Genomic DNA, 24,754 nt, shown 5'->3' on the forward strand with positions numbered 1-24,754 from the left:
TGCTTAGTCAGCCCTGATTAAGCTGCTATTTCCCAGTCAGTATGCAAAACAGGAATCTAATCAATGTGCCCTGCCAGTTATTTAGGAAGACACAACATCTTCAAACCACGAGGTCTGGAGGGTGGCAACACAAGAACTGTCCTTTTCTGCTGTGGCTCTCGTTTTATGGGATGCTATCCTCAGGAAGGTGCCTTCATTACATATCTTTATGCCCAGTCAAAAGCATTTCGACATATCTTTGGCTGATTAACATTCTAAGGCCTTTTAAATGTGTTTGTGGAAAGGGAGGTCACTGGTTTTTGTTTCATGTATTTCGTGTTGTGAACCGCCCTGAGATCTTCCCGTGAGGGGCGGTATACAAATTTAGCAAATAACAGCCATCAGCATAGAGAAGAAGGAAAGGGGGGCGGGGGAAAAACACCGGCGCAACCCGCCTACTACTGGACATAAACTCGGATGCCACAAAGAGGAGCGGAGGCGTAGTCGAAAGAGCTCTGCAGCGCGCAGCTGCGAGGAAGCACCCCCCCCGACTACATATCCCAGGATGCACTGCTCCAGGCGCTGAGGGAAAACTAGGCGAGCCTCGGCCTTCCTTGATTGCTGGGAGTTGTAGTCTCCGAAGAGCTTGGGCGGCGAAGTGGAGGCAGCCGCGTCGGGAAGTGGAGCTGGCGAGGGGCGACAAGTGTCATGGACAAGCTGAAGCGGGTTCTCAACGGGAAGGACGCCGAGGAGCCGGGGCCACTGGCGGAGGTAAACCCGGGGGGGGGGGGAGTGTGGGATGAAGGAGGCTCTTTCCTTGGCTTTGTCGCCCGGTCCGCCTCAGCAATTCCTGCCCCAGTTCCTTCTCCGCACCACTAAGGGGCTTAGCCCCCCTCACCAGTTTCAGGGGAGCAGCTGAGGCCGTCGTTGTTGCTTGGCCTTTTTTGGCCCCTTCCATTCCTCTCCTCCCCGCACCTTTCCTCAACTACGTGCTATTTCTCTCCCCCCCCCCCCCCATGAAGGAAGGTCGCCTATAACCTTCCCCCGCCCCAGGGGGGCTTTCTGAGCTTTCAACTGCGCCGTGAGAGACCCTTCCTAGCGCCCAGCTCTCTCTCCCCTCTCTTGGCCAAAGGTGCGTGTTGATGCTTCTCGTTTAATTGCTGCCTTCCTGCCTGCCCAGGTGTTTGGGATCTGACGTCACAAGCTCCAGGAAAAAAACCCCAGGATCCAAGCTCTCATCCTGTGCACAGTGTACACGCTCAGTACTGCTCAAAGCTCTCTTCGCCCCACTTCATTTGACCCAAGGGAAAAAAATGCTGCCTCCCCTTTTGGTACTTAACTGTTGCTGAACTGGACTCGAACCCACACCTTGCTTGTAATTCAGCAGGTGCTTAATAGGTGCACAGAGTTCACCCAGGTTAGGGCGGTTCTAGAGAAATTAATTTGGGGTTTATGCATCCGACCAAAGAGTCGTAAATTGGTTTCGCCGGTTTGTCTTTCAACAGATCACTTGGCGTATTACAAAAAGCTTAAATGCATTTCTTTTGATATAATGAAGGAAGAGTGAAAAATACAGGACAGACTGAATGGCTGTTTATCACGACAGATATATATTTACTCTAGTATCACACCCAGCATGCCTCTGAATACCAGTTGCTAGAGAGCAGGAGCTGAAGAGTGCTAGTGTGTTAATATTGCACATCTGGTTGGCCACTGTGAGAACATGATCCTAGGCTACGGAAGGGCACTTCTTGTACTGTCTGCTTTTGTGCTCAAGGGACGAAGGCCAAAGGGAAGCTGTGTCATAATTGTTTACATACTAACGGCACCCTGGGTAGAACTTGCAAAACATAAGGAGATGGAAAGCGAAACATCACTGTCTCAACGTGTATCTTTGTGACTGTTTGATATGTTCTAAAACTTAGCCTGCAAGCTTTAGTTGACCAATTAATGCAGATTAAATCAATACTGATTGGTGAAGTCCATAAGTAAAACCTGTTTTGGTTTTGCTGTGTAACTGATAGGGGCCTAGAAAGAAAATACTATGGACAGCATTTTCTTCCAACAAAGGTGCCGTTTCTTGCATAAATGGAAGTGCATTCTGCTAGTACAAAGTCAGCTCTGAATGCAACCCTTGGCACCAGCTGTTTCCCCAGAGTAATTCAACACAATAAATGTAGGCTTAATTGGGCGGGGGGGGGGCCTTTTAGAATGGTGGGATGAGTGGTGAAAAATTATTGGATCCTCTGTGGTTCTTATCCTTGCCGCTACTTGTGCTGTTTACTCTAGCTTGGCAGATGTAGCATGATATTCTATTCCCAGTTTAACAGGACTAATCTTGCTGTAGGGAGATAGGCCTGCTCCTAGTGTGCTCTGTTTGTTTGGTAAACAGCTTGATGAATACTTAATTACCTTTTTCTTTTTTGGGCCGGTGTTAGAGCATATCAAGAGTAAGGGAATCTTTTAAAATTCAAAGTGACTTTAAAAGTAATGTAAATCGTTAGAAAGGTGGGATAGTTGTACTGCATTTCATTTTATTTTTAAAGGGCATTGCATAAGTGCATCAGGAGATCAGTAATATAAAGTTCACAATATGAGGCTTATCATGTTTGTTTGTGGAGAGAGTTGTCATTATCACTAGTGATATACCTATGACACTTGCACAACCACAGTGCTGTGCTGTAGTTTCAGCAGCAAGGAATTCACCTCTGACAGGGGATTCTGAATGCCATTGTTAATAAACACATTTGGGCTGGGAAAACACAACATCCCTGAGGGAAACCAGCAACCTTGAAGTTTGCATCTGGAAGTATCTAAGTTAACATTGATGTAGTCTGGCTGCTAAGAGACTTTGCTCCATATCAGGTAGTCCTGGGTTTTCATCTCTGCTCTGCCATGAACTCACCAAGTAGCCTTAGGCAAGCCGGTTGCTCAGCCTCAGCCCTCATTTCCGTTTGCAATCTGATGGATAATAACACTCATGTAACTTACAGGGTTTTTGTAAGGATTGCAACTAGATAATTGAAGCTCTTTGATCACTTGCAAATGCTCTGACATGTTGGGTATGATAATCTTGATTTATGTCCCAGGATGATCTTTGTTTAAATTTAGTTTGCTTTTTCCATCAATTTATTATCAAAATACAAGAATTTTGAACAAAATAATTTGTTGCAAAATATATGAATAAATTCAAATACAACAAAATATTTTGGAAACATAGGATCAGTTCCATTCTACTTTTTTTTGTTTCCATGTTTTAGCTGCTTGGATTTCAGTCAACTGCATATTAATTGACTGATGTTATATAGATTAAAAAACTAAATTGTTTTGCTATTCTTGGATTTTATAACAATGACTAAAATGATCCAAATCTGGTTTTATTACAGGAATGCCCTTGCTTACAAAATATTTATACTCCAATAGCTGATAGAAACTTAATAGTATTTTCAAAACTATATTATGTCATAAGGAGGAATTAGTAGAGTAGAATCAGACATAATACAACTATATGAATACATTTGTTATAAAAGTTGGATTCTTTTCTAGTATTTTTTTAAAACGGAATCCTCTTTGGATAAACTTGGCACGAAACATTGACTATGCGAAACAGTTGAAATGGAATCAATACACTCTTTGTTTTTAATATTAGAATAGAAATAATGCTAATGGCCAGGGAAATGTATCTGCTTTCTGTGAACATGTGAAAGGAATATGCTCAAAGTTGCCTTGAGTGATGATTAATAGAAGCTGTTGTCGAAGAAGAAAATTGAATATTGCCTTATATTAACATTGAGGAAGTGATATCTGTTCATAGAACAGATAGGACGAGGCACTTTTCACAAAGATGTTAGAAGCATGTTTGTGAAGTTTCCTCGTGTAGTGAAGCTGCTGGAAGAAAATGAAAGCAACTGGCTGCATATTGCCTTTTTAAAACCTTGGCACTACAATTTTAATAAGACTCTCTTTTAAAAAAATATATTTCCAGGTGATTGATGCATCTTCCTTAAGCTGGAGTACGAGACTGAAAGGCTTTATAGCTTGTTTTGCTATTGGCGTTCTGTGTTCCATTCTGGTAAGAGCTTTCCTTCCCCACCTCATCAGCTTTTGTTGGATAAAGTTTGGATTTCTTGAATAATATCTCCCACAGTGCAAGGCAAACCCCCCCCCCAGCTGCTCAGTATTGCACTCAGCTCCATCATTGCTGAAGGAATATAAGTTTTGACTCCATGAAGAGTAATCACGGTGACCGATCTATCCCCTTATATTTTCACATCAGTTGAGATAGTGCAATCTTTTACATGCTTGCTGTGGAAAAAGCCCTACTGTAGATTAGGGTTTACTCCAATGTAAATGTTCACGGGTGACACCAATTTTGTGGAGGCGTACTTCCTCTTCTTTCTCCTGCAGCCCCTATGAGTTGTCCAAATTTTCTCTGGAGGGTTGAAGGACCTTCTGAGGAGGATTTTATGGGTGCAAAAGAGGGAGAAATGCAAAGGGAAGCCCTACAAGTTGTACAAGCAGAAATCCATTTCACAACATTAGATGCCACCTTGTAAATTTTGCAACCTAAATGTAATTTGATGTGGAATATTGGTTGCAAGTTTTCTGCACTGTCATGAGAAGCCTCTTGTTCAGAGAGAAAATACAACCCAAACCATCATAAATTCTAAGTCTGGAAAGACTATTAACAATAATCTCTCTAATATCCTTTGTGTAAATTTGACTGGTGTTTGATACTTTAGGGATACTTTCAAGCAACCAACCAACAATAAGCCAGTGATTTGTTCTTTTTCATTCATAGTTGGGATATCAAATCCTTCTTGATGGGCAAGTCATAAACTTGGATTCAGTCATCGCCCTGGCTAACACACCTAACCTTCATGATACTGGGTACATGCAGCCTGCAGTTCTTGTTTTCCCAGTGTGGTGAGCCTGGCTTACTTACGTGTTCAGAATGCCAAGGAAAAGACTGATTAAATGCTGATTCAGTTGATTGCCTTGCTCCCCACTATTGCAGGATACTAAAAACATACACAAAACAGTTACACACACACACACACACACAGATGTGCATATATAAGCGTGTATGCGCAGTTTAAAACAACAGCACATACATCTGATCAATACGAAGCCACTACAGAAAGCAACTTGGGATCACGTTGCATGACTCGCAGCTTGATGAAATCTAAATTTGAAATATTATTGCTTTTAGATGAAATATTAAGAGGATTTTTCATGAAAGTAAAATAATAGTAACATATGCTATTTTTAAAATAGGCTTTGACAAAAGAAAACTTAAGGCAACACATTTTATGTGATAATGAATGAGAGCAACCAAAATTCTCATTTTCTCTACAGATAATTGTTTTTACAGACTTTTTTTTCCTTACAGTGACTGTGTATGTTCCTTCTTTTGTCTGTCTTTCCAGGGTACTTGTCTGCTATGGGTTCCCAGGAAAGGGCTAATCTTGTTTGCAGTATTTTACACACTGGGGAATATCGCGTCTCTTGGAAGGTAATCTTCCTTTCCTTGAATTAGTAGGTTTGCTCAGAATATCAAATAGGTGAATGAACTAAGCAGCTCATTCTTGAAATATATAATCTTTCTCCTTTTTCCATTTTACCATCAAAATATTTTACAAACGAAATGTTTTGATTGTATCCCTCTCAACTCTTATTCCCAGCCTCATGTTTATGATTGGGGTTCAGAGAAACAATTTAACTCTGTTAGCATGGCTTCGGTATTGTTTTTAATACTATATGATTTTACTACTTGTTTTCCAATAGAGTGTTCCCTAATTTTCTCTTATGAGTTATACTATGTGATTATAGTACCTTTGAGGCTAAAGTATGGTCTGTTTATTATTCCTACAATACAGTAATGGTAGCAGTTTAAGCTTGTATAATGTGCATTTGTGTGTTTTGCTCTTAGCAGATGGGTTAAATAATTTTTTCTTATAGCACTGTCTTTCTTATGGGACCGATGAATCAGTTGAAAAGAATGTTTGAACCCACTCGTTTGATAGCTACAGCTGTTATGCTTGTAAGTAACAAAACTTTTCTGTTTTAACTTGCATTTGAATTGAGAGGGCTATCAGTGTTAATGCTCTTTTTAAGGGAATTTGCTTAATTTTAAAATACAGTGGTACCTCGGGTTACATACGCTTCAGGTTACAGACTCCGCTAACCCAGAAATAGTGCTTCAGGTTAAGAACTTTGCTTCAGGATAAGAACAGAAATTGTTCTCCGGTGGCGCAGCAGCAGCAGGAGGCCCCATTAGCTAAAGTGGTGCTTCAGGTTAAGAACAGTTTCAGGTTAAGAACGGACCTCTGGAATGAATTAAGTACTTAACCCAAGGTACCACTGTACAAGCAAACGTAGCATATAAAAGTACCTTGTGGTAAAATATCAGTAGTCGGTATTTCCAAAATACAGTGGTACCTTGGGTATACAGTGGTACCTTGTATTTCCGTATGTCCCCAGCATCTTGTACCTGGAGGGCTATTGTGTCTGTGTATCTAATGATCCCATTTAGCTGTCATGGCAAATGTGTATCTTTAGACTGCTCCTTCGGAACTGGACTGATGTTTCTTAGTTACGACTGCTACTATGTTTGAGATGGGGGCTTTGTCTTTTTTTTTTTTTTGTTCTGGGATAACATACTGGAAATAGTTTGACAAATATATTGGATGGACATATTCTTAGGGCTTTTATTGACCTCTGATTCATTGCAACTATATAGTGTGGGGGTGTCCTTATCGGTACATAACCTGCTAATTAAGTGGAGTATGAGTATTTAATTAGGAAGTTCTGTACCAATAAGCACACCCCAACTCGATACACTTGGGGTGTCCTTTTTGGTAAATTGCTGAAACCAGGTCCTTTTGTCATGAGGTAGGGGCAAAAATGTTGCCATAATTCCCTGGAAAATTCAAAATACATCTATTGCTGATCCTTGGGTTACTTTAAATTAGCTATAGTGTACTTCAGTACTATTGGGTCAAATGTGCAGACTGACAGTGCAATCCTATTCATGTGTGCTCAAAAGTAAGTTTCACTTCAGTTCAGTGGGACTTACTGTTGCTAATAATTAACTCAGTAAAAGGCCTTCCAATATTTGTGTTCTCCAGGTGACTGATAAACATAAAAGATAAAATGCAGTATGATAAAATAACAATAGCATAAAACATGCAGTCTGACAATTTCTAGCACAGAGATGAATTAAGCCAGACGATTAAAAAGAAGAAAAATATTCCCACTTAAGTATGCTTAGGATTGCAGCCTGGCACTGTAGTCCAGTGCTAAAAAAACAAAAAAAAAAACACCTGTTCATCTTCAGTTACAATTTTAATGTTTTGCTTATTTTAAGATTGTGTCTTCTCTCTTTTAGTTATGCCTCATATTAACTCTTTGCGCAGCTTTTTGGGTAAGTACTTGAATCTCCGGTGTAACTATGCATATAAATTTAATGACATTTTCTTTGCTTGATTTATGATGATTTCTTCCTCTTTCAGTGGCACAATAAGGGACTTGCCCTCATCTTCTGCATTTTGCAGTTCTTCGCCTTAGCATGGTAAGTAATGCCCCCCCTTTATGTCTTTTGGATTGTGAGCCTGCAGGCAGGGACTGTCTTCATTTAATATGTGTGTGTGTGTGTGTGTGTGTGTAATATTTTAAAATTATACTGGTCTATCACCCCAACATTGTGAAGGCAGCCTGAGCTGTTGGGGAGCACACTGACTGAATGGAGATTTGAAAACTGGCCCTTGCAGGAATCCACTTCAGAGCCTGGATGGGTCACCTGAGTGGCAGGAGGAGAACAGCAGAGGAAGGCTCCACCTTCCTGCTGGGGGTGGTGGTGACTTCTTCTCCCTCCTTCTCTTTCTCCCTGGCACTGTGGGAGGCTTCTTTGGCAGGTCTAATGAAACAGAGGCATGGTGAGGTTGTCCTGAGCAGAAATTGAGGCAGGCAGGGGAAAATGTGGTCCTCGGGAGGGAAAACTGAAATAAAGAGGGGTGGGGGATGCTGAGCACACTGAGTAGAACTGGCTATCCCCTAGTTTTAATATATGTACAGTGCTTTGAAAAATTTAGGTGCTTTAGAGATTATTATTATTATTATTATTTTATATTTATTATTATTATTTATTAATAGCAATAGGTTTGTGTATATGTATAACAGGAGGGGTTTATTTCCTCACCCTCTCTGTCACATATCTTTATAAAAAGACTGCAATAATGGAGCCCAATGTCCATAAGTACACCGCCTCCTAAAATTTTCTCAACCAATTGCCATTGGGGATTCCATTTGGACAGAAAGTTTCTTATGAAAGTCTAGTTAGTTACCTTAAAGCAAGAGTCACCAAGGCCCGGCTGAACTATTGTCAACTTCTGTTGATCTTCCACATTTGGCCACTTTCCTCTTTCACAAGTGGTCTCCATGTGCACAGATGTTGCTAACAATGAGAAAATGAGCTTATATTCTACCTTTCTCCCGGAAGGAGACTCTACTTCATGTGGAAATGATGGGAGAGGTGATGGAAACTGATCCTGACATGGATAGTTGGAAAACTAAACTGGAAAGCAAATGCTAGTTTTAATATGTCAGTCACTTATCAAGCCACAATATGTGGTAGACTACCCTTGGCTTGGGTCATGTGTTATGCAGACTTGCCATTGACACTCTGTGGGAGAGAGTGTGTGTGTGTATGCGCCTGTTCTTCCTAATATATGTGTTTTTCTCTCTCTTCTAGGTACAGCATTTCCTTCATACCATATGCAAGGTAATCTTGACTTCCATTTGCTTCAGGAGCTACCCAGGTCATAAAACATAAAAGGGGAATTTCTTCTGTGATATGGATGGCTGGAAAAATCAATCTCCCTTTAATGCGTTCTTCTCTGTATTCTCGAGATTACTTGCTATGTGGAATGATTGAATAGAGGAGGTGAAATATTTCACTCGTAGGGTTGATATAGCGCTGCGTGATTGAAAATATAGAAAGCTCAGCACTCTCGTGAAATGTGTTTTATGATTAATGAATCCCAAACAAATATTTATCATTTAGATTGTTTATATAGTGCCATTACTGTACTTGAGAAAGTACAAGAGGGTAGGCTCCTGCCCTGAGGGCTTAAAATATATAATTTGATATAAAGAGACAACAGAGGAAGTGGAGGCAGGAGCAAATAAGGAAAGAATGTGAGGTTATTTCAGATACATATTTCACTTTGGTTACAGTAAAGTTTAGGGGCTAAGGAGTGGAACCAAGTTTTCATGGAAAATGTTGGTTTTGTGGGAACAGAGAGTAGCAGCATTATATATTTTTGTTTGTGGCAAAACTACCCATAGATCTATGTTGAAAGTCTTTGTAACAATTTGCAGACAGGTAGCTATGTTAGTTTATTGCAAGAAAAAACAAAGTCTGGTGGTGCTTTAAAGATTTAAGGTTTTTTATTATGGCATATGCTTCATCAGATGAAATGTGATCCTCACTTGTACATAGGCTTGGATGCCACAGAATTGTTGCTGAGTCCCTGCAGGCCACCCAAAACCTGTATACAGTGGTACCTTGGTTCTCAAACTTAATCCGTTCTGGGAGTCCGTTTGAGTCCCAAAACTGTTCAAAAACTAAGGTGCGGCTTCCGATTGGGTGGGTGCAGGACCTTCCTGCACCCAATCGGAAGCTGCGTCAGACATTCAGCTTCCGAAAAACGTTTGCAAACTGGAACACTTGCTTCCAGGTTTGCGGCGTTCGGGAGCCGATTTGTTTGACAACTAAGCTGTTTGGGAACCAAGGTACCACTGTATTGGCAGATAGCACCATATACAGTTAGTGGGTTAACCACCACTGCTGAAAAGGGAAGAGATTAATGTAGAAGGTAGGGTTAAATGGCAGTGGAATGTAAACGGTAAAAATGCATTATGAGACAGTTGAATTAGAGCTTGTGTATGCAATTTGACCCTTCACAGCAGCAGTGATTGGTGATAACAAAAAACACCTTAGCATTGTTGAGTGAAGTGGCCATATAATTAGAGCAGAACATTTGCAAAATGAGCATGGTGACCCTTCATACCTATAGTGGGACAGGAAACCATTGTCTCTATTCAGACTCAGATTAATAGAATTGAACTGCTTGAGAAGTTGCAATTCGGTAAAGAGGATGGCTTCTGTCCCACTACAAGTGTTAATTTACCCAGCAGTGCTAAGATGATTCTGTTTGTCAAAAATCACTGCTGCTGTGAAGGGTCATTGCTTATACATTTTAAATATTTGTGCGGCTTATTCAAATACTTAAGGGGACAGTGTATTTGTTTTTATTTTTGCAGGGATGCTGTGAAGAAGTGTGTCACTGTGTGTATCACATAACAGAGACTCAAACGACTTGGTAAGTATTGGGGCGGGGGGGGGGAATATTGTGGTAAAATAGTTATATCCCCAGCTCCTCCTTTTTAATGCAGTAATCTCTGACTATACTCTTAAGTAGCTAAACATTGCTAGCTTTTTATTTTATTTTTAAATCTATTTAAATCTAGATTTTACAAAAGAGAACCATAAAACAAATATAAACTGTCCTGTACACTGAGGACTCAACTACATTTGTGAAGCATTTTATACTCGTTATAACACTGTGGCACCAGATGGCGCTGTGGAGGCCCATTTTTCGCCAATGGGATTTCCCTGTATGAAGTTTACAACGCATTTAACTGAATCTCTTCTTTGATATGTCTAGATTCAGCCTGTTAGTACTTGAGCTGCAGTCTTAAACAGTCTAACTCATTGGAGCTTGTTTCTGGATGAAGTGAGGCAGCTTAATGATTACCTATATTTGCTGAGATGTCCCAAATTTTTGCTCTTTGCTGATGTCACACTGTAGAAAGAGAAATTAATTGTGAGATGGTCTTTTAGGTGCCCATATTGGGTTGTATTCTATGCTGCTGTTCCACTTGTACAACTTGAGCAATGGAATTTCCCCCTTCTCACTTCTGCAGCCCACTGTACACCTTCAAAATCTGCTCCAGAAGTTGGTGGAGTGGGGTGTGTGTCTTATTACCCATTGCTATGAGTAGGCATATATTTTGTCAATTTTAAAAGGCTTTTCTACATATTCGCTCCAGTCTGCAGATGTGCATAAACAGAACTCACAGTTTTGCTGGGACTGCAGATAAAGACCGGTCTGTCATGTAGAGCAGTGTTCCCCAACCTTGGGCCTCCTGCTGTTTTTGGACTACAACTCCCATCATCCCTCGCTAGCAAGACCAGTGGTCAAGGATGATGGGAATTGTAGTCCAAAAACAGCTGGAGGCCCAAGGTTGGGGAACACTGATGTAGAGGGGGCATAAGCACTTCTCTCTGTGTGCAGAAGCCTCTGTATACCTATAAAGCAGGGGTCAGCAAACCTTTTCAGCAGGGAGACGGTCCACTATCCCTCAGACCTTGTGGGGGGCAGACTATATTTTGGGAAAAAATGAACAAATTCCTATGCCCCACAAATAACCCAGAGATGCATTTTAAATAAAAGCACACATTCTGCTCATGTAACAACACCAGGCAGGCCCCACAAATAACCCAGAGATACATTTTAAATAAAAAGACATATTCTACTTATGTAAAAACACACTCATTCCCGGACCATCCACGGGCTGGATTTAGAAGGCAATTGGGCTTGATCCGGCCCCCAGGCCTTAGTTTGCCTACCCATGCTATAAAGTGTCTTACTGTAATTTAACTTGTGCTTTGGGAAAGGAAAACAATATACAACCTGACTGATGTAAAGTTGTAAATGTTGTAAAGGCTTTTGACTGAGAGGTGTCATCTTTATTTCAAAATATAATTCATTGCTTTTGTGCAGGCCAGCAAGATAAGCACCATTTCCTTACACTGAAATGTGACCTTGAGGACTAGAAGGTTTGCACAGTCATCTGGCATTTGCATCTGAACACACCTTCCTAGGGGCAAGGCTATTAATTTTGCTAAGTGAACCTGTGAATCACCGGACAAAGCTACAAAGTATTCTCCCAAGGGTAATGAGTTTTGTGATAAGAAGCCCAAAGAGCAACAAAACATTCCTTTCACTCGCTTAGCTAAGCTGTTGTGTCCATTTGGTGCAATATTGTCAACTTCAGATTTTGTTGTTTTGCTGGTGAAAATGATATTATGGTAATTGCAAAGTAGGTGGGATTTAAATTTACTAGTCACACATTCTTAATTTACAGGGTCCAAAGAACAGCTTACACACTGGCTACTGTGGCCTTATAGCAAAGAGATTGATTTTCAGAGTTCATTTCTTGGGTCCCAAAGTACTTTTTGTCTCCTGCAATCATACAGTATAAGGGAACTTAAGAGGAGCTGCCTTCTAATTGAACAGCAAGCATGATTCCTTATTGTAATATAACCGAGACATTGATTCAATGTCCAACCAGCAACAGAAGCAGCATGAGCGAATATACTAGTGGGAATCATAAAAGCAAGCAAGTGCCCTTCCACTTCTGCAAGCAGTTTACTGCCTACTTTTTATGGTCTCTGAAGTAACGTCAAGACCTCTGCCTTAGTGCTAACATTGCCTCATGAATTATTTGCCACTCTTGCTGCTTTGGTTTTGCTAGATTCCCATCCACATCCATCTAAAATATGACTTTGTACAGCTCTCCCAACTGTGGAGAGGAGGAACATCTCATGTTTTTCAAATTCCCTTTCCCCTATTTAATCTTGCTGTTTTGATTTCTGTTTACATTGTCTGCCTAGCTGATGATTGCTTTCAGTTGGAGGGACTTCTGTTCATGACATTCTGGCTTCCTAGTAGGACATCATGTAATGATTGGAGCAGACACCTAGACATTGGGAATCTTTGCTGCATTCCACTTCTTGAACTGGTGCAGTTAGATTTTTTTGTCTCCATTTAAGAAGGAATGAAGGGTATTCTCCCCTCCAAAGAAATACTTGTACAGTTTTTCGAGAGTAATTTGTCCTTTTTTAATGCTATCCTAAAGCTTGTGTCTTAGAGCATTTTGGGAAACCTTGAAGGTGCAGGTGTTGTTTGCAAAAGAAAAGAGCCACTGAACAAATTCTTTGCTGTAGTGGCTTTTGGGACTGACCGTCTTAATCTAGTATACCTCCTATTCTGCTTTCTCCCATCATTGGGCAGAGACTAGCACTTGCGTATCTGAGCACAGAAATTTCCTTGAACAACTCTGGAGTACCAGAATTCACCCTAATCTTGTCTAAAACTTTTTCTATAGCGTTTTCATAGGATATTATTGACTATTTATAACCTGGGTTTTTAGGAAGCTTAGTTGTACTGTGCAGCTTTGCCAAGCAAGCACATTTAGAGATTTGCAAAATTAGGTATTTATGAGGATTTTATAATTTTTTTTAGATTCTAGAACTGCAGCTCTGATGTCAGTAAGCTATAAAAATGAACGTCTGTGAAATTTCTTGGTTTGAGTAGTCCACCAATTTACAGTGCGCAAGTGGAAAATTGCAGCCTTGATTTATTAGTCATCTATGCATAGGGCGAAAAGGCACAGGGTTGCCAGTCACACCCTAAGACAGCTATTGTTGCACAGAAGGCAGAATTTCATCTGGTGTGGCTTTTCTCATCACACCACTGCAGTAAGCTAAGGAGCCAGGCAGAATTTTCTTAAAAGGGACAGGGATCCTTCAGCATCTGGGCTTGGCAGCTCAGTACTGGAGAAATACTTGCACAGTCATTGCTGAGAAGTGGCAGGGGGACAACTCTGCCCTTCATTTCTCAGAGTTTGGAGGGTCTGGTTTTTCTGTACAGGGGAGTCTTAAATCCTATTGGGTCTTTTTAAAATACCAGCTCTGATCTTCTTACCAGCTAGCTTTTTTTAGGCTGGAGACAGACAGTAGGTCTGTTGCCCCTGCTCCCCAAAGTGTAGAAGGCAATGTGCACATCACAAGCTGGAACCTTTGTTTCACATTTTCCCCTGGTAAAATGGTGCTTGTGCATTCTTTAAAATTCTCAAAACTTCCTTGATTTAGAGGGTCTTCACCCCCAATTGCAGATGTTGCACAATGGTAATGTAGGGTTTTTTCCGGATGTTAAATGCCATGCTAGTGTACCGCTGGAACTTGCAAATATTTAAAAGAAGAACTTGAGCAGTTTTGTCAAGCTTTCCTTGCTGTAGTAATAGGTTTACTTTATAGGGATAAAGTTCCTTTTTACAGAAATCCATTTATTAAATTTGGATTATTAGTGCACTTGGTTTCAGTATGGAAAGGGGTAGGATCAGTAGTTGTATATTTAGCAGAATGAGACACATAAGCCCTCAGTGCTGCATCTCTTCTAAAGCAGCTTCTCTTAACATATTGCAATATTTAATTACGGAATGCATTTCAGATATTCGTACCGATACTTTCTAGTTGTAATTTTTCTATTTAAAATCTGTCTTTGAGTACCTTTCTAATATTGACACTGCTGCTGCATTTATATTAAAGATTCGGGTTTTTATTCAAATGTTAAAATTAATGTTATGATTTGAATATTTGTCATGATTTGAATATATTTTTTTAACTAATTCAGTCCGATTTTAAGTCACTTGATAACATTGGACGTAGTTAAAAATATTCAAATCATGACATTGATTTTTATTTACTGGCACCTTTGCTAAATGTGGATTATGGTGGTAAGACATAGCTGTCACTGTCTTTGTACATTTTTATTTTCCGGGACTTTAAAATCATCTGTATACTGAATTTTAAATTTCTGCTATAGTTAACCTTTGTGTTCTGGCATAAAGCATTTTTTCACATTATGGAAATGATTTAGTTCCTTATTCTTCTTGTCCTAGATGTATATGGTCACTTTCTCAAATTAATCAGTAGCTTGTTCACACTTGTTACAACACTATTTTAGATGAACCCAGTCTTGGCCTTAACTACAAATATGTCAGTGTCATAGCTTAAGGCCTTTCAGCTACTAAATATAAGGTGGCTTCTTTAAGATGTACTTTTTTGGAAAACAAAAAAGTGCCTACTTGCACCATGCAATATGACTGCATTAATGGAGACTTTTGTAATAAGGTTTTGATTTTTTAAAAAGCTTGAATGGATGTTCCATTTTTGTACACTTTTCTTGTTGGCTTTTGTATTGTACCTTTTGTATATGCTGGTCTTTTTTTCTGCCTTAAGAAAAAAACTACTACTTTATACTACTCTTACTGCACTATCTCTTCTGTAATAAAGCTGGTTTCTCAACACATGTGTACATCGTTTTTAAATAAAGTTAGCACTGCAAAACATTTCAAGAAAGCTGAAATTTGATACTGAAGCTATGGAGTTGTCTTTGAACAATGGATTAGATTTTAATAGTGTTGGCCATATACCATAATGGGAACAGGAAATTGTTTACAGTCTTTTACCTTGTAGTCAGTTCAGTTTAAGCTTGCAGCCCCAGATAAGGGATGAATGAATCTCTGGGGCATGGGTGACCAGCAAGAGTGCCCTATCAGAAGATATCAGAGATTGAGCTGGTGAATACTACTACTACTACTACTACTACTAATATAGATAAATAAATTTATAAAATTAATTATACCCTGCCCATCTGGTTGGGTTTTCCCAGCCACTCTGGGTGGCTTACAGCATATCTAAAAACATAATAAAAACATAAAGTGTTAAAAACCTCCCGATACAGGGCAACCTTCAGATGTCTTCTAAATTTATTCTTTATCTCCTTGACATCTGAAAGGAGGGTGCCCCTACCGAGAAGGCCCTCTGCCAGATTAGGAGGTCCTTCAGGTATTTGGGTCCAAGTTGTCCACCTCTGAATTAACATACCATATTTTGCACCCCATAGGACGCTCCGGCCCATAGGACGCACCTAGTTTTTTTGGGGGGAAATAAAGAAAAAAAATCCCCCCCCCAGGTGCGGGGCTCGAAGAACCAGGTCGGGGAACAGTGGGAAGGCACGCTCTGCCTCCCCGCTGTCCCCCGAGCTTGTGGGGGTGGCGATGGGGAGAATTGCACTGATCCCGGGACTGCAGGCAGCCCTGCGCCGCCATGCGGAGCGGGGCGGGACTTAGCGCCCCGCTCCCGATGGCCGCGCAGAGCTGCGCTGATCCCGGGACTGCAGGCAGCTCTGCGCCGCCATGCGGAGCGGGGCGGGACTTAGCGCCCCGCTCCCGATGGCCGCGCAGAGCTGCGCTGATCCCGGGACTGCAGGCAGCTCTGCGCCGCCATGCGGAGCGGGGCGGGACTTAGCGCCCCGCTCCCGATGGCCGCGCAGAGCTGCGCTGATCCCAGGACTGCAGGCAGCTCTGCGCGGCCATCGGGAGCGGGGCGGGACTTGGCGCTCCGCTCCCGGTGGCCGCGCAGAGCTGCGCTGATCCCGGGACTGCAGACAGCTCTGCGCCGCCATCCGGAGCGGGGCGGGACTTGGCGCTCCGCTCCCGATGGCCGCGCAGAGCTGCGCTGATCCCGGGACTGCAGGCAGCTCTGCCCCGCCATCCGGAGCGGGGCGGGACTTGGCGCCCCGCTCCCGATGGCCGCGCAGAGCTGCGCTGATCCCAGGACTGCAGGCAGCTCTGCGCGGCCATCGGGAGTGGGGCGGGGCTTCGCCCCTGGCTCCCAGTGGCCGCGCAGAGCTGCGCTGAGTGAGGGACTGCAGGCAGCTCTGCGCGGCCATCAGGAGGGGGGCGGGACTTCGCGTCCGGCTCCCGGTGGCCGCGCAGAGCTGCGCTGAGTCGGGGACTGCAGGCAGCTCTGCGCAACCCTCGGAGCCGGTCTCCCGAGGGTTGCGCAGAGTTTCCTGAAGCCTGGAGAGCGAGAGGGGTTGGTGCGCACCGACCCCTCGCGCTCTTCAGGCTTCAGCGAAAGCCTGCATTCGCCCCACAGGACGCGCACACATTTCCCCTTCATTTTTGGAGGGGAAAAAGTGCATCCTATAGGGCAAAAAATACGGTAACACATGGGCAACCACCACAGCTCTCTCAGCAAAAAAGTAACATGTTGCTGGTAACCTTTGAGCAGTCTGGCCACTGTGTTCTGCACTAATTGTGGCTTCCACACCAGATACAAGGAGAACCTTCCATATGAAAGGTTCTTAATGAACATGGAATGGAAGATAATGTTTGCTTTCTTTCTTATTATTATTTCATGAAGCTTTTACCGTTTGATGTTTGTTTGGTTGTGGGTGGGTTTTTTTGGGGGGGGGGGTTAATTTTCGTTGGAAGCTTCCCAGGGTGGCTGAGGCAGCCCAGGCAGTTGATCGGGGTATAATAAATGAATTATTACTAGTTCTAATGGCAGAAAGGTAAGAGAGTCCTGGCTGAAACCTTAGAGACTCACTTCCAGTCAGTGAAGTAGAGGCATGCCGATCTTGATGGACCAGTGGTCTGACTTGGTTAAAAAAAAACACAACTTATTTTGGGTTATCACATGATAAATGAGTGAACTTGTGTAATGTCATAATAGTGCACCTTTGGCATAAACATGCAGGAGTGGGACATCCTATCATCTGACATGCATAGAATGAAACCATAAAGGTTGCACAGCAAGTCAGATTGCCATAGTGAAACGCCAATAATTTGCTTCCCTGTCTTTGCAATGCATTTGCCAAACTATTTGCCAGTAATACTGTAAATCCAAAGCATGGTGACATTTGATTTTAAAGACTATTACAAACAGGTACAGGCAACGGTCATCACTAATAAATGCTTTATACATTAACATTGCTTGTGCAGGTTTACCAGTGTGCACATTTGCCTAGACGTTGCTTGAGATTACTTCTTGACTTGCTCATTAAGCTCAGTCTAAAACTACCCTTTAGCTAATACAGTGGTACTTCAGGTTACATATGCTTCAGGTTACATACGCTTCAGGTTACAGACTCCGCTAACCCAGAAATAGTACCTCGGGTAAAGAACTTTGCTTCAGGATGAGAACAGTTCCCGGCGGCAGGAGGAGGCCCCATTAGCTAAAGTGGTTCTTCAGGTTAAGAACAGTTTCAGGTTAAGAACGGACCTCCAGAATGAATTAAGTACTTAACCTGAGGTACCACTGTACCTGCTCACATCATGCAAGGTTGGGGGGAAGATGGAAAGGTCTTTCCCCCTCCTTGTCTGATATTTGATAGTTGTTTTTTCCTACAGACTTTTATACTGCATGTAAAAAAAAAGAGGAGACATTCTTGATCAAATGAAATCTGCAAGAAACAAGCTCATTCTTTCCATCTCCCAGACGTCCTGTTTGAATGCCGTCCCTTCCCTGTACGTTCAGTTCCAGAAGCCTGGGGAAACCAAATACCCACCCAGCCATGACATACAATGCCAAGTCATAATTACGAAGGACAAAAAGACAGCTGCTTTGCTGGTGTTTTTAATCAGGGTTTGACACCATCGGAGATTATTGGACTTTTACGTGATTTAGGAAAGATTAGTCTTTTCTTTGCTTTTTGCAGGGATCAGTTCAGATAAAGGGCCAATTAACCGTGTTTCTAGTGGCTGAGAGAGGCAGACTGCAGGACTGGTACACATCAGCGCCTAATAGCTAAGGTGATAGTTGCTAAATGGCAGAAGAAGAGGTCTCAATTTTCATAGAGTTCAGGGAAGCCAAGAGAAGTATGGTTGAGCAGTCAAACCACACACTACTTTTCCAAAGCATGGAAGGTTTCAGTCTTTGGCCAAATGATTGCTTTTCACCCACCCAGTACAGTCAAAACTCGGTTGTTGAACGTAATCCGTTCCAGAAGCCCGTTTGGCTTCCAAAATGTTCGACAACCTAGGCACGGCTTCCAATTGGTTGAAAGAGCTTCCTGCACTCAAGTGGAAGTCACGTCAGACATTCAGCTTCCAATAAACATTCAAAAACCGGAGCATTTACTTCTGGGTTTTCAGCATTCGGGAGCCAAAACATTCCAAATGGAGTCGTTTGGGAACCAAGGTTTGACTGATCTATTGTACAATGGAAATCAGGTGTGGCAAGGCTAAATTATCTCCCTCAAGTACCATATTCAGATATATAATTGCCATAATTTATAGCTTATCATAAAATTGCCAAGAATTAACCATGCTAATTTAAATGAATCTGGCAATATTGATGTTGAATTTATCTTCCCTTATGAAGGTGAACTAAGCATCTTGAAAACTATGTTTTCTCCCATTTCTCAGCAGAGTATACTGAGTATACAGGAGAATATTCTGCAATTTCCACCCTGTTCCATTATGTTTTATTTAGCCAATAGTTTACTGAAGCGCTAACTGCTTCACTAATCACTGGCACCATGTGTTTTAACCAATGTTAATATGAGAGCGTGCAGCTCTCAGCAGGAGCAATGATGTCATGATATGCAGGCTGTTTGGACTAGATCAGGGATGTCCAACCAGTAGATTGCGATCTACCGGTAGATCTCTGTGCAATCCTCCCTCAAAAAAGAGCTCAACAACTCTGGGCAATCCACCCACTGCACGCACACGCCTCCTCTCTCCAGTGACAATGGGTAGATAATTGCCAGTTTTTTTATACTGGGAGTAGATCGCAGTCTCTTGGGAGTTGGACATGTCTGGACTAGATGATCCTTGGGTTCCCCTCCACCTCTATATGATTCTATGACCCGCCAGAGTGCTTTTTGTTGTAAGCCTAGGAGATAGGTCTAGCCTACACATCATCCTTTTGTTATGTAGGCTACGCTTGACTCAGAGGGTGACTGGTCCAAGATTACTCAGTGAATTTAGTTACTGATCAGATACAAAGTCCAAGTCTCTCCAGCTCAATTTATATTTTTTACAAAACTGAATTCAGTTAGAAGTCAGCATTTGACACCCTCTCCAAAATCAAGGAATACAACATGATGGTGTGCAATGTTTACCTATAAAGCAAACACGCACTTCCCCAAACACGCTTTCTCAAGAATGAACACTTACAATAATATTTTTACACTGGCCAGTAGATCCTTCAAAGTCTAGGATGGTATCCAACTAGAATTCAACTAGACCCACAGAAATCAATTAACATGACTAAGGTTCATTAATTTTAATAAGGACTGTTCTGAGTACAACTACCCTTAGTTAATGGACTATTCCACTTGTAAAGCAATCTACGTCAGTATTATGAGAGTATTATGAGAGGAGAAAATGTTTTCCCTATCCCTTTTCTCCATACTGCTGACTACATGCAGTTTTATATGCTCCCATCATGTCCCTTCTTATCAACCTTTTTTCTCAACTAAAATGCCCTAGATATTTAAGCTGTTATTCAGGGGATTCAGACGATTTATCGCCAAACTGAGTTTTGTAAGCATGATGAATTTATAAGACCATCCCTTTGCGAGACTGCAAAGTGCAATCTGGGCAAGAAAAGCACTCTGAAATGGAACAAGTGGTTGCAGGGGTACCAACTTGAATAAAATATTTTGGGGGCCCGGTAAGGCTGCCCCTCACATAATTGATCACATGACGCAGTGCACACACACCATTTGAATGGGAATGCCCATCAACTTAGCAGGGACCCAGCCCCCTCAAATATCTGAAGCCCCCACAGCCCCTAGGAGTGGGCTCCTATGAATGGTTGCGTAAACTGGTTCTCAGTTTTGAGTGCTGGGTGTGAACAGAAAGTATTAGCATTCTTTTGAGAAAACTTAATCACACCCCTTCTCCTCACCCACCTTCATTTCCTTCCCCAGAATTAGCTCCTTAATCTCAAATACAGTAAACCTGCACAAGTTATTTTCCAGTTTCAAGGAAGTATGGTCTGATGTTGAGCAGAGGATTTGCTGTTGAGAAATATATAACAGGTAAATGGCCAGATTTGTATATCCATCAAGTAATATCCCCACCGATTGCTGTTGAATGCTGTTACTTCTCCCATTTCTAGCAGGAATTTGCATCTGCACAGACCCACTTTCCATTCACTGTTGCAGTTGAGGCATTAAACCATTTTCATTAATGGAAATATAGTTCTTGAGCAGAATAATTAGACCCTCCTCAGAAAAGATAAAAGCTTGGTGATTTGAATGGAAGATTCTTCTTCAGAGGCAGCCAATTGCCTAATCAGGCTGTCTCCCACCTGACAGTCAGTAATTAGAAAATGGTTGTGTGTGCATGTTAAAACCTTAACACACAGGTGTCATCCTCCTGCTGGGACATAGTGGGGGGAAGAGCAAGTCTGTGGCAAAAGGCTGAGGTGAGCACATTTGTTCCACTGTGGCTAATTAATTGGTTTAGGTTCAGATCTGTGGGGTTGTTGTTGCTGCTTTTTTTTTTTAAGTCATCTGAGAAGTTTCTGACATTAAAGTCACCATGACTGATTTGGGCTGCAAGAAACACAGTGACTGCACTGTCTCCAGGCTGCTCAATGTGGTGGAGAACGAGCTCCAAGCTGGCAGAGACAAAGGAGACCCCACCGAAAAACAGCTCCAGGTTGTCTTAGAGGATGCTGCACTATGGCAGAGATTCAGAGAAGTTACTAATGAGATGATTGTCACGAAGAATGGCAGGTGAGTCTTATCTTCTGCTTAGAGGAAGCGATGGTTGAAGAGAACTGTTTATGGGACAGCAGCTTAACCGTGCACTTAGTTTATTCAAAAACTCACTGGGGGGATTCTCCTGAGCAAGACCCATTGACTGGGACTGAACGAGAGCAGGGAGTAGTAGCACTAATTCACAGCTCCCAGTTGCTTGAGTGGTGCTTGGGCAGGATATTTTGCCAGTGGATTGTACCCAAATACTTCTTTGAACAGATGCTGGTCTTTCTTGATATATAAACAAACTTGCCCCATTTACCCTTTTCCAGAATTCAGAGGTTGTCGAGAGCTGCTATTTCTGTAGATTTGGAGATGGAATATCTGAGTGCTGTGTACATAGCTGATGGATGTTAATGAATAAGCAGAAAGTCGAAAGAACTAAAACATTCACCATCTTCCGGAATAGTATTTTCTTTAGGAGTACACAGTCTTATTGATTGAGTGATTGCATTTATATTTCATCTTTTCTCCAGGGACCTCAAGGTGGTGTTTGTGATTCTCTTTCTCCTCATTTAATCCCCACAAGAATCCTGTGAGGTAGATTAGGCTGAGAAGCATGGCTGGTCCAAGATTACCCAGTGAGCTTCATAGCTGAGAGGGGATCTGAACCCTGGGCTACGAGATCCTAGTCTGACACTCTAACCCCCACCACACTGGCCCTCAGAGATACAGAACTTTCTTTCAGAAAGATTGTAACTTATAAGGGCTCCATTGGATGTGATTTTCCTGCACAGATATCTATCTATATAACCTATGTGTTTTACAACACGTATGACAAATGTACACAAATTACTTTATTTTAATTTGTACCCTGCTTTTCAGTTCACAACAGAACCCCCCAAAATAGACTTAACATCAAAATGCAAAGCCAGCCAAAAACACATTAATGAAATAAACATTAAAACAAAAAGTGGCGACCCATTCAACATATGTGCACATTATGCAATTAGTGATGGGTTTTCATGACATCTAAATGGTCATGTGTGTTTTTCTCATATATGATGGGGCACACACAGGTCTGATGTCATGGCAGAAAGAGCGCATGAATACCCAAGCTGATTTTTGCCAAAATCCACCCAGAACTTTGTTAAAATATTGATTTACATTGTTTGTTGACAAAATGAATATGGTTAGAATCAGGGGGTTACACGGAATCTGTTCTCAACCCCACAAATTAGGTCAAACTGACAGTACATTCCTAAGCATACTTGTTCACAACTTTGGGCTCAAAAGAGCATCACTCCATAGAATATTATAGGATTGCTGCCTCAAATATATGTTTTCTAGTAAACCAGAACTGAACCTGAAACTTGAAATCTCTCAGGGTCAACACAAAATATTGAGAAGCCCTAGATATTTTGCTGCTGAGGTAAAGGACAGTATGGGACACACATATTGGCTGCCTCTGCTTCACATGCGGGCTGCCTGAGGAGGCTACCTCATTCTACCTAATGTTAGGGCCAGCCTTGTTTGTTCCTTGAGGCTATAGTGCCTCTGAACACTTTGTTTTCATTTAACTATGATGGTTAATGTTCATGGATGATAGGTCTATCAAAGGTTTTGTGTAACTGTCTTAGTGGTCAGTATGGGCTTAAAGGGTGAATGGACAGCAATGATAATAGCAAGGAGGGGCATTTGGGTATCTGAGAATATCGTGCCCAAGTGCCTCTCGGAACCTGGAACCAGCGTTAAATAAATGCATCAGATGAACCATTTTGGTACTGAAATGTGCTTAAATGCAGTTGTTGTTGTTTGTAAGAGAGACGGAAAGGGAGCTTGGTAAGCAAATCCCTTCTCAGTTGTATTGATGATGTAGTGACATTTCTCTGATGAAAATAGGGACGTCCTATTCCATCCCCTCCAACATTTCTATGGCGAAAATAGGAATGTCTCAAGGAAAAGCGGGACCTTCTGGGATCAAATCAGAAAATGGGGCAGCTTCTGTAAATCCAGGTCTGTCCCTGGAAAATCGGGACACTTGGAGGGTCTGGATGACTACTTGGGCTGCGCACACACCATATATTCAAAGCATATGACCCCCCCCCCCAAGAATCTTGAGGACTATGTAGTTACAATTCCCAGCATCCTTAGCAGGTGGAGGCCATGTGTTTTAAATGTGCAATTCATGGAGAATAAAGTTATCAGTGTCTACCAGTCACGATGGTGGAGTATGGCCTTCAGCATCAGACAAGGCATGTTTCTGAGTACTGGTTTCTGGGGGACTCACATCCTGTTTGCAGACTTCCTGTAGGCATCTGATTGGCCCTATGATAATAGGATCCTGGACAAAGGAGATCCAGAAGTGGGGTTCTTAACTCTTTATTAGAAACAGAAAACATTGCCCTGGTCATAATGCATGCTAGCTTCTGCAATCATGGCTGGCTGTTTTGGTGAAAGCACATTGTGATGTTAAAGCGTGTTCTCCTTCATGGAGAGCACGTGTTGCGGCGGGGGCTGCCAGGACACTCCAAAGTTGGGGGTGGGCTAATTGATCGTTGGCCACTGATGCGATTGGGGCTTCCCTTGTTGTTGGGAAGAAGTTAATGTTGCCATTTGTTGACTGACAGCCAGAAATCTTAAAACTCCTTGCACGAGGCTTGGGCTTCCTCTTTTTGCCTGTGCATCGGATTGCCCGTCCCCCCCTCCCTAGAATTAGGGTTGTTCGCTTTGACCTTGCTATGCCTGTCATGGGGTTGTCTGCTCTTGGGGCAGGGGCCCGGTAGGAATTTTGTCCATCTGGCTGATTGGCTGGGGCCATTTGGTTTTTGCCTACTGCGTAGCAAATCATCACAACTTGTAAGGTTGCAGTTAGGCATTGGTTTATGGTTTGGTTGGTTGAGGGGCATGGATTGGCTGTGCCTGCCCCTCTAATGCTGCTGCTGCAAGGGATTCAGTTAAAGGAATCAGGGGCTAACTATTGCTTGTCCACTCTGTCAAGGGGGCTCGGGCCATAGCAATGAGCTCCTGGTTGCATTTGGGGTGAGGGCAGCTTCCCTGCTCCGTCGCTACCCCCAAGTGTATTCCCCTTTTCTGACTTTCGCATCGTGCGGAATGTCAGTCTGTCCCCCATGGTGGGGGCAGATAGTCTCAACCAATGCCTAATCAACCACTCACATTTTTGTATTTTAATAAAGTTGTGGCCAAAATTATGCCAAAAACCTTAAACAAAAATTCTGTGTGATGTGTGAGTTATTGGGGTGGCCCTGGGGACCTCGACACGCAAACAGATCCAGACATAATTTATAAGGAAGTTACTGAACAAGTAATTGAGAAAGATGATTTCTGAGTTTTAATTC

General features: G+C 42.2%; 1 protein-coding gene and 1 long non-coding RNA gene across 7 annotated transcripts; one reads left to right on the forward strand and one right to left on the reverse strand.

Moving 5' to 3' along the window:
- Positions 1-451: 451 nt before the first annotated feature.
- Positions 452-15,196, forward strand: SFT2D2 (SFT2 domain containing 2). 4 transcript variants are annotated; one of them, XR_014525517.1, is made up of 10 exons: positions 487-750; positions 3,965-4,051; positions 5,409-5,494; positions 5,941-6,022; positions 7,370-7,405; positions 7,494-7,552; positions 8,732-8,761; positions 10,306-10,364; positions 11,829-13,271; positions 13,306-15,196. XR_014525517.1 is itself a non-coding variant. In XM_083500882.1 (9 exons), exons 1-8 carry the CDS (start codon positions 688-690, stop codon positions 10,343-10,345), a joined length of 483 nt encoding a protein of 160 aa, XP_083357008.1. In that variant the 5' UTR covers positions 452-687; the 3' UTR covers positions 10,346-10,364; positions 11,829-15,196. The 4 variants fall into 4 exon arrangements, 1 of the variants encoding a protein (XP_083357008.1); XM_083500882.1 differs by having other exon boundaries at positions 452-750; positions 11,829-15,196; XR_014525519.1 differs by lacking the exon at positions 8,732-8,761 and having other exon boundaries at positions 488-750; positions 7,494-7,556; positions 10,283-10,364.
- On the reverse strand, positions 4,067-23,691 carry LOC310705918. Of its 3 annotated transcripts, XR_014525522.1 has the most exons (5): positions 23,611-23,691; positions 15,361-15,443; positions 10,800-10,847; positions 4,925-5,000; positions 4,067-4,180 (listed from the first exon to the last, which is right to left on the reverse strand). It is a non-coding gene; the product is annotated as an uncharacterized lncRNA (long non-coding RNA). The 3 variants fall into 3 exon arrangements; XR_014525523.1 differs by having other exon boundaries at positions 4,067-5,000; XR_014525524.1 differs by lacking the exons at positions 4,067-4,180; positions 4,925-5,000 and having other exon boundaries at positions 10,548-10,847.
- Between the last annotated feature and the right edge of the window lie 1,063 nt (positions 23,692-24,754).

Source organism: Podarcis liolepis (assembly GCF_965112155.1).
Source record: "Podarcis liolepis genome assembly, chromosome: 4".
Taxonomy (NCBI): Eukaryota; Metazoa; Chordata; class Lepidosauria; order Squamata; family Lacertidae; genus Podarcis; species Podarcis liolepis.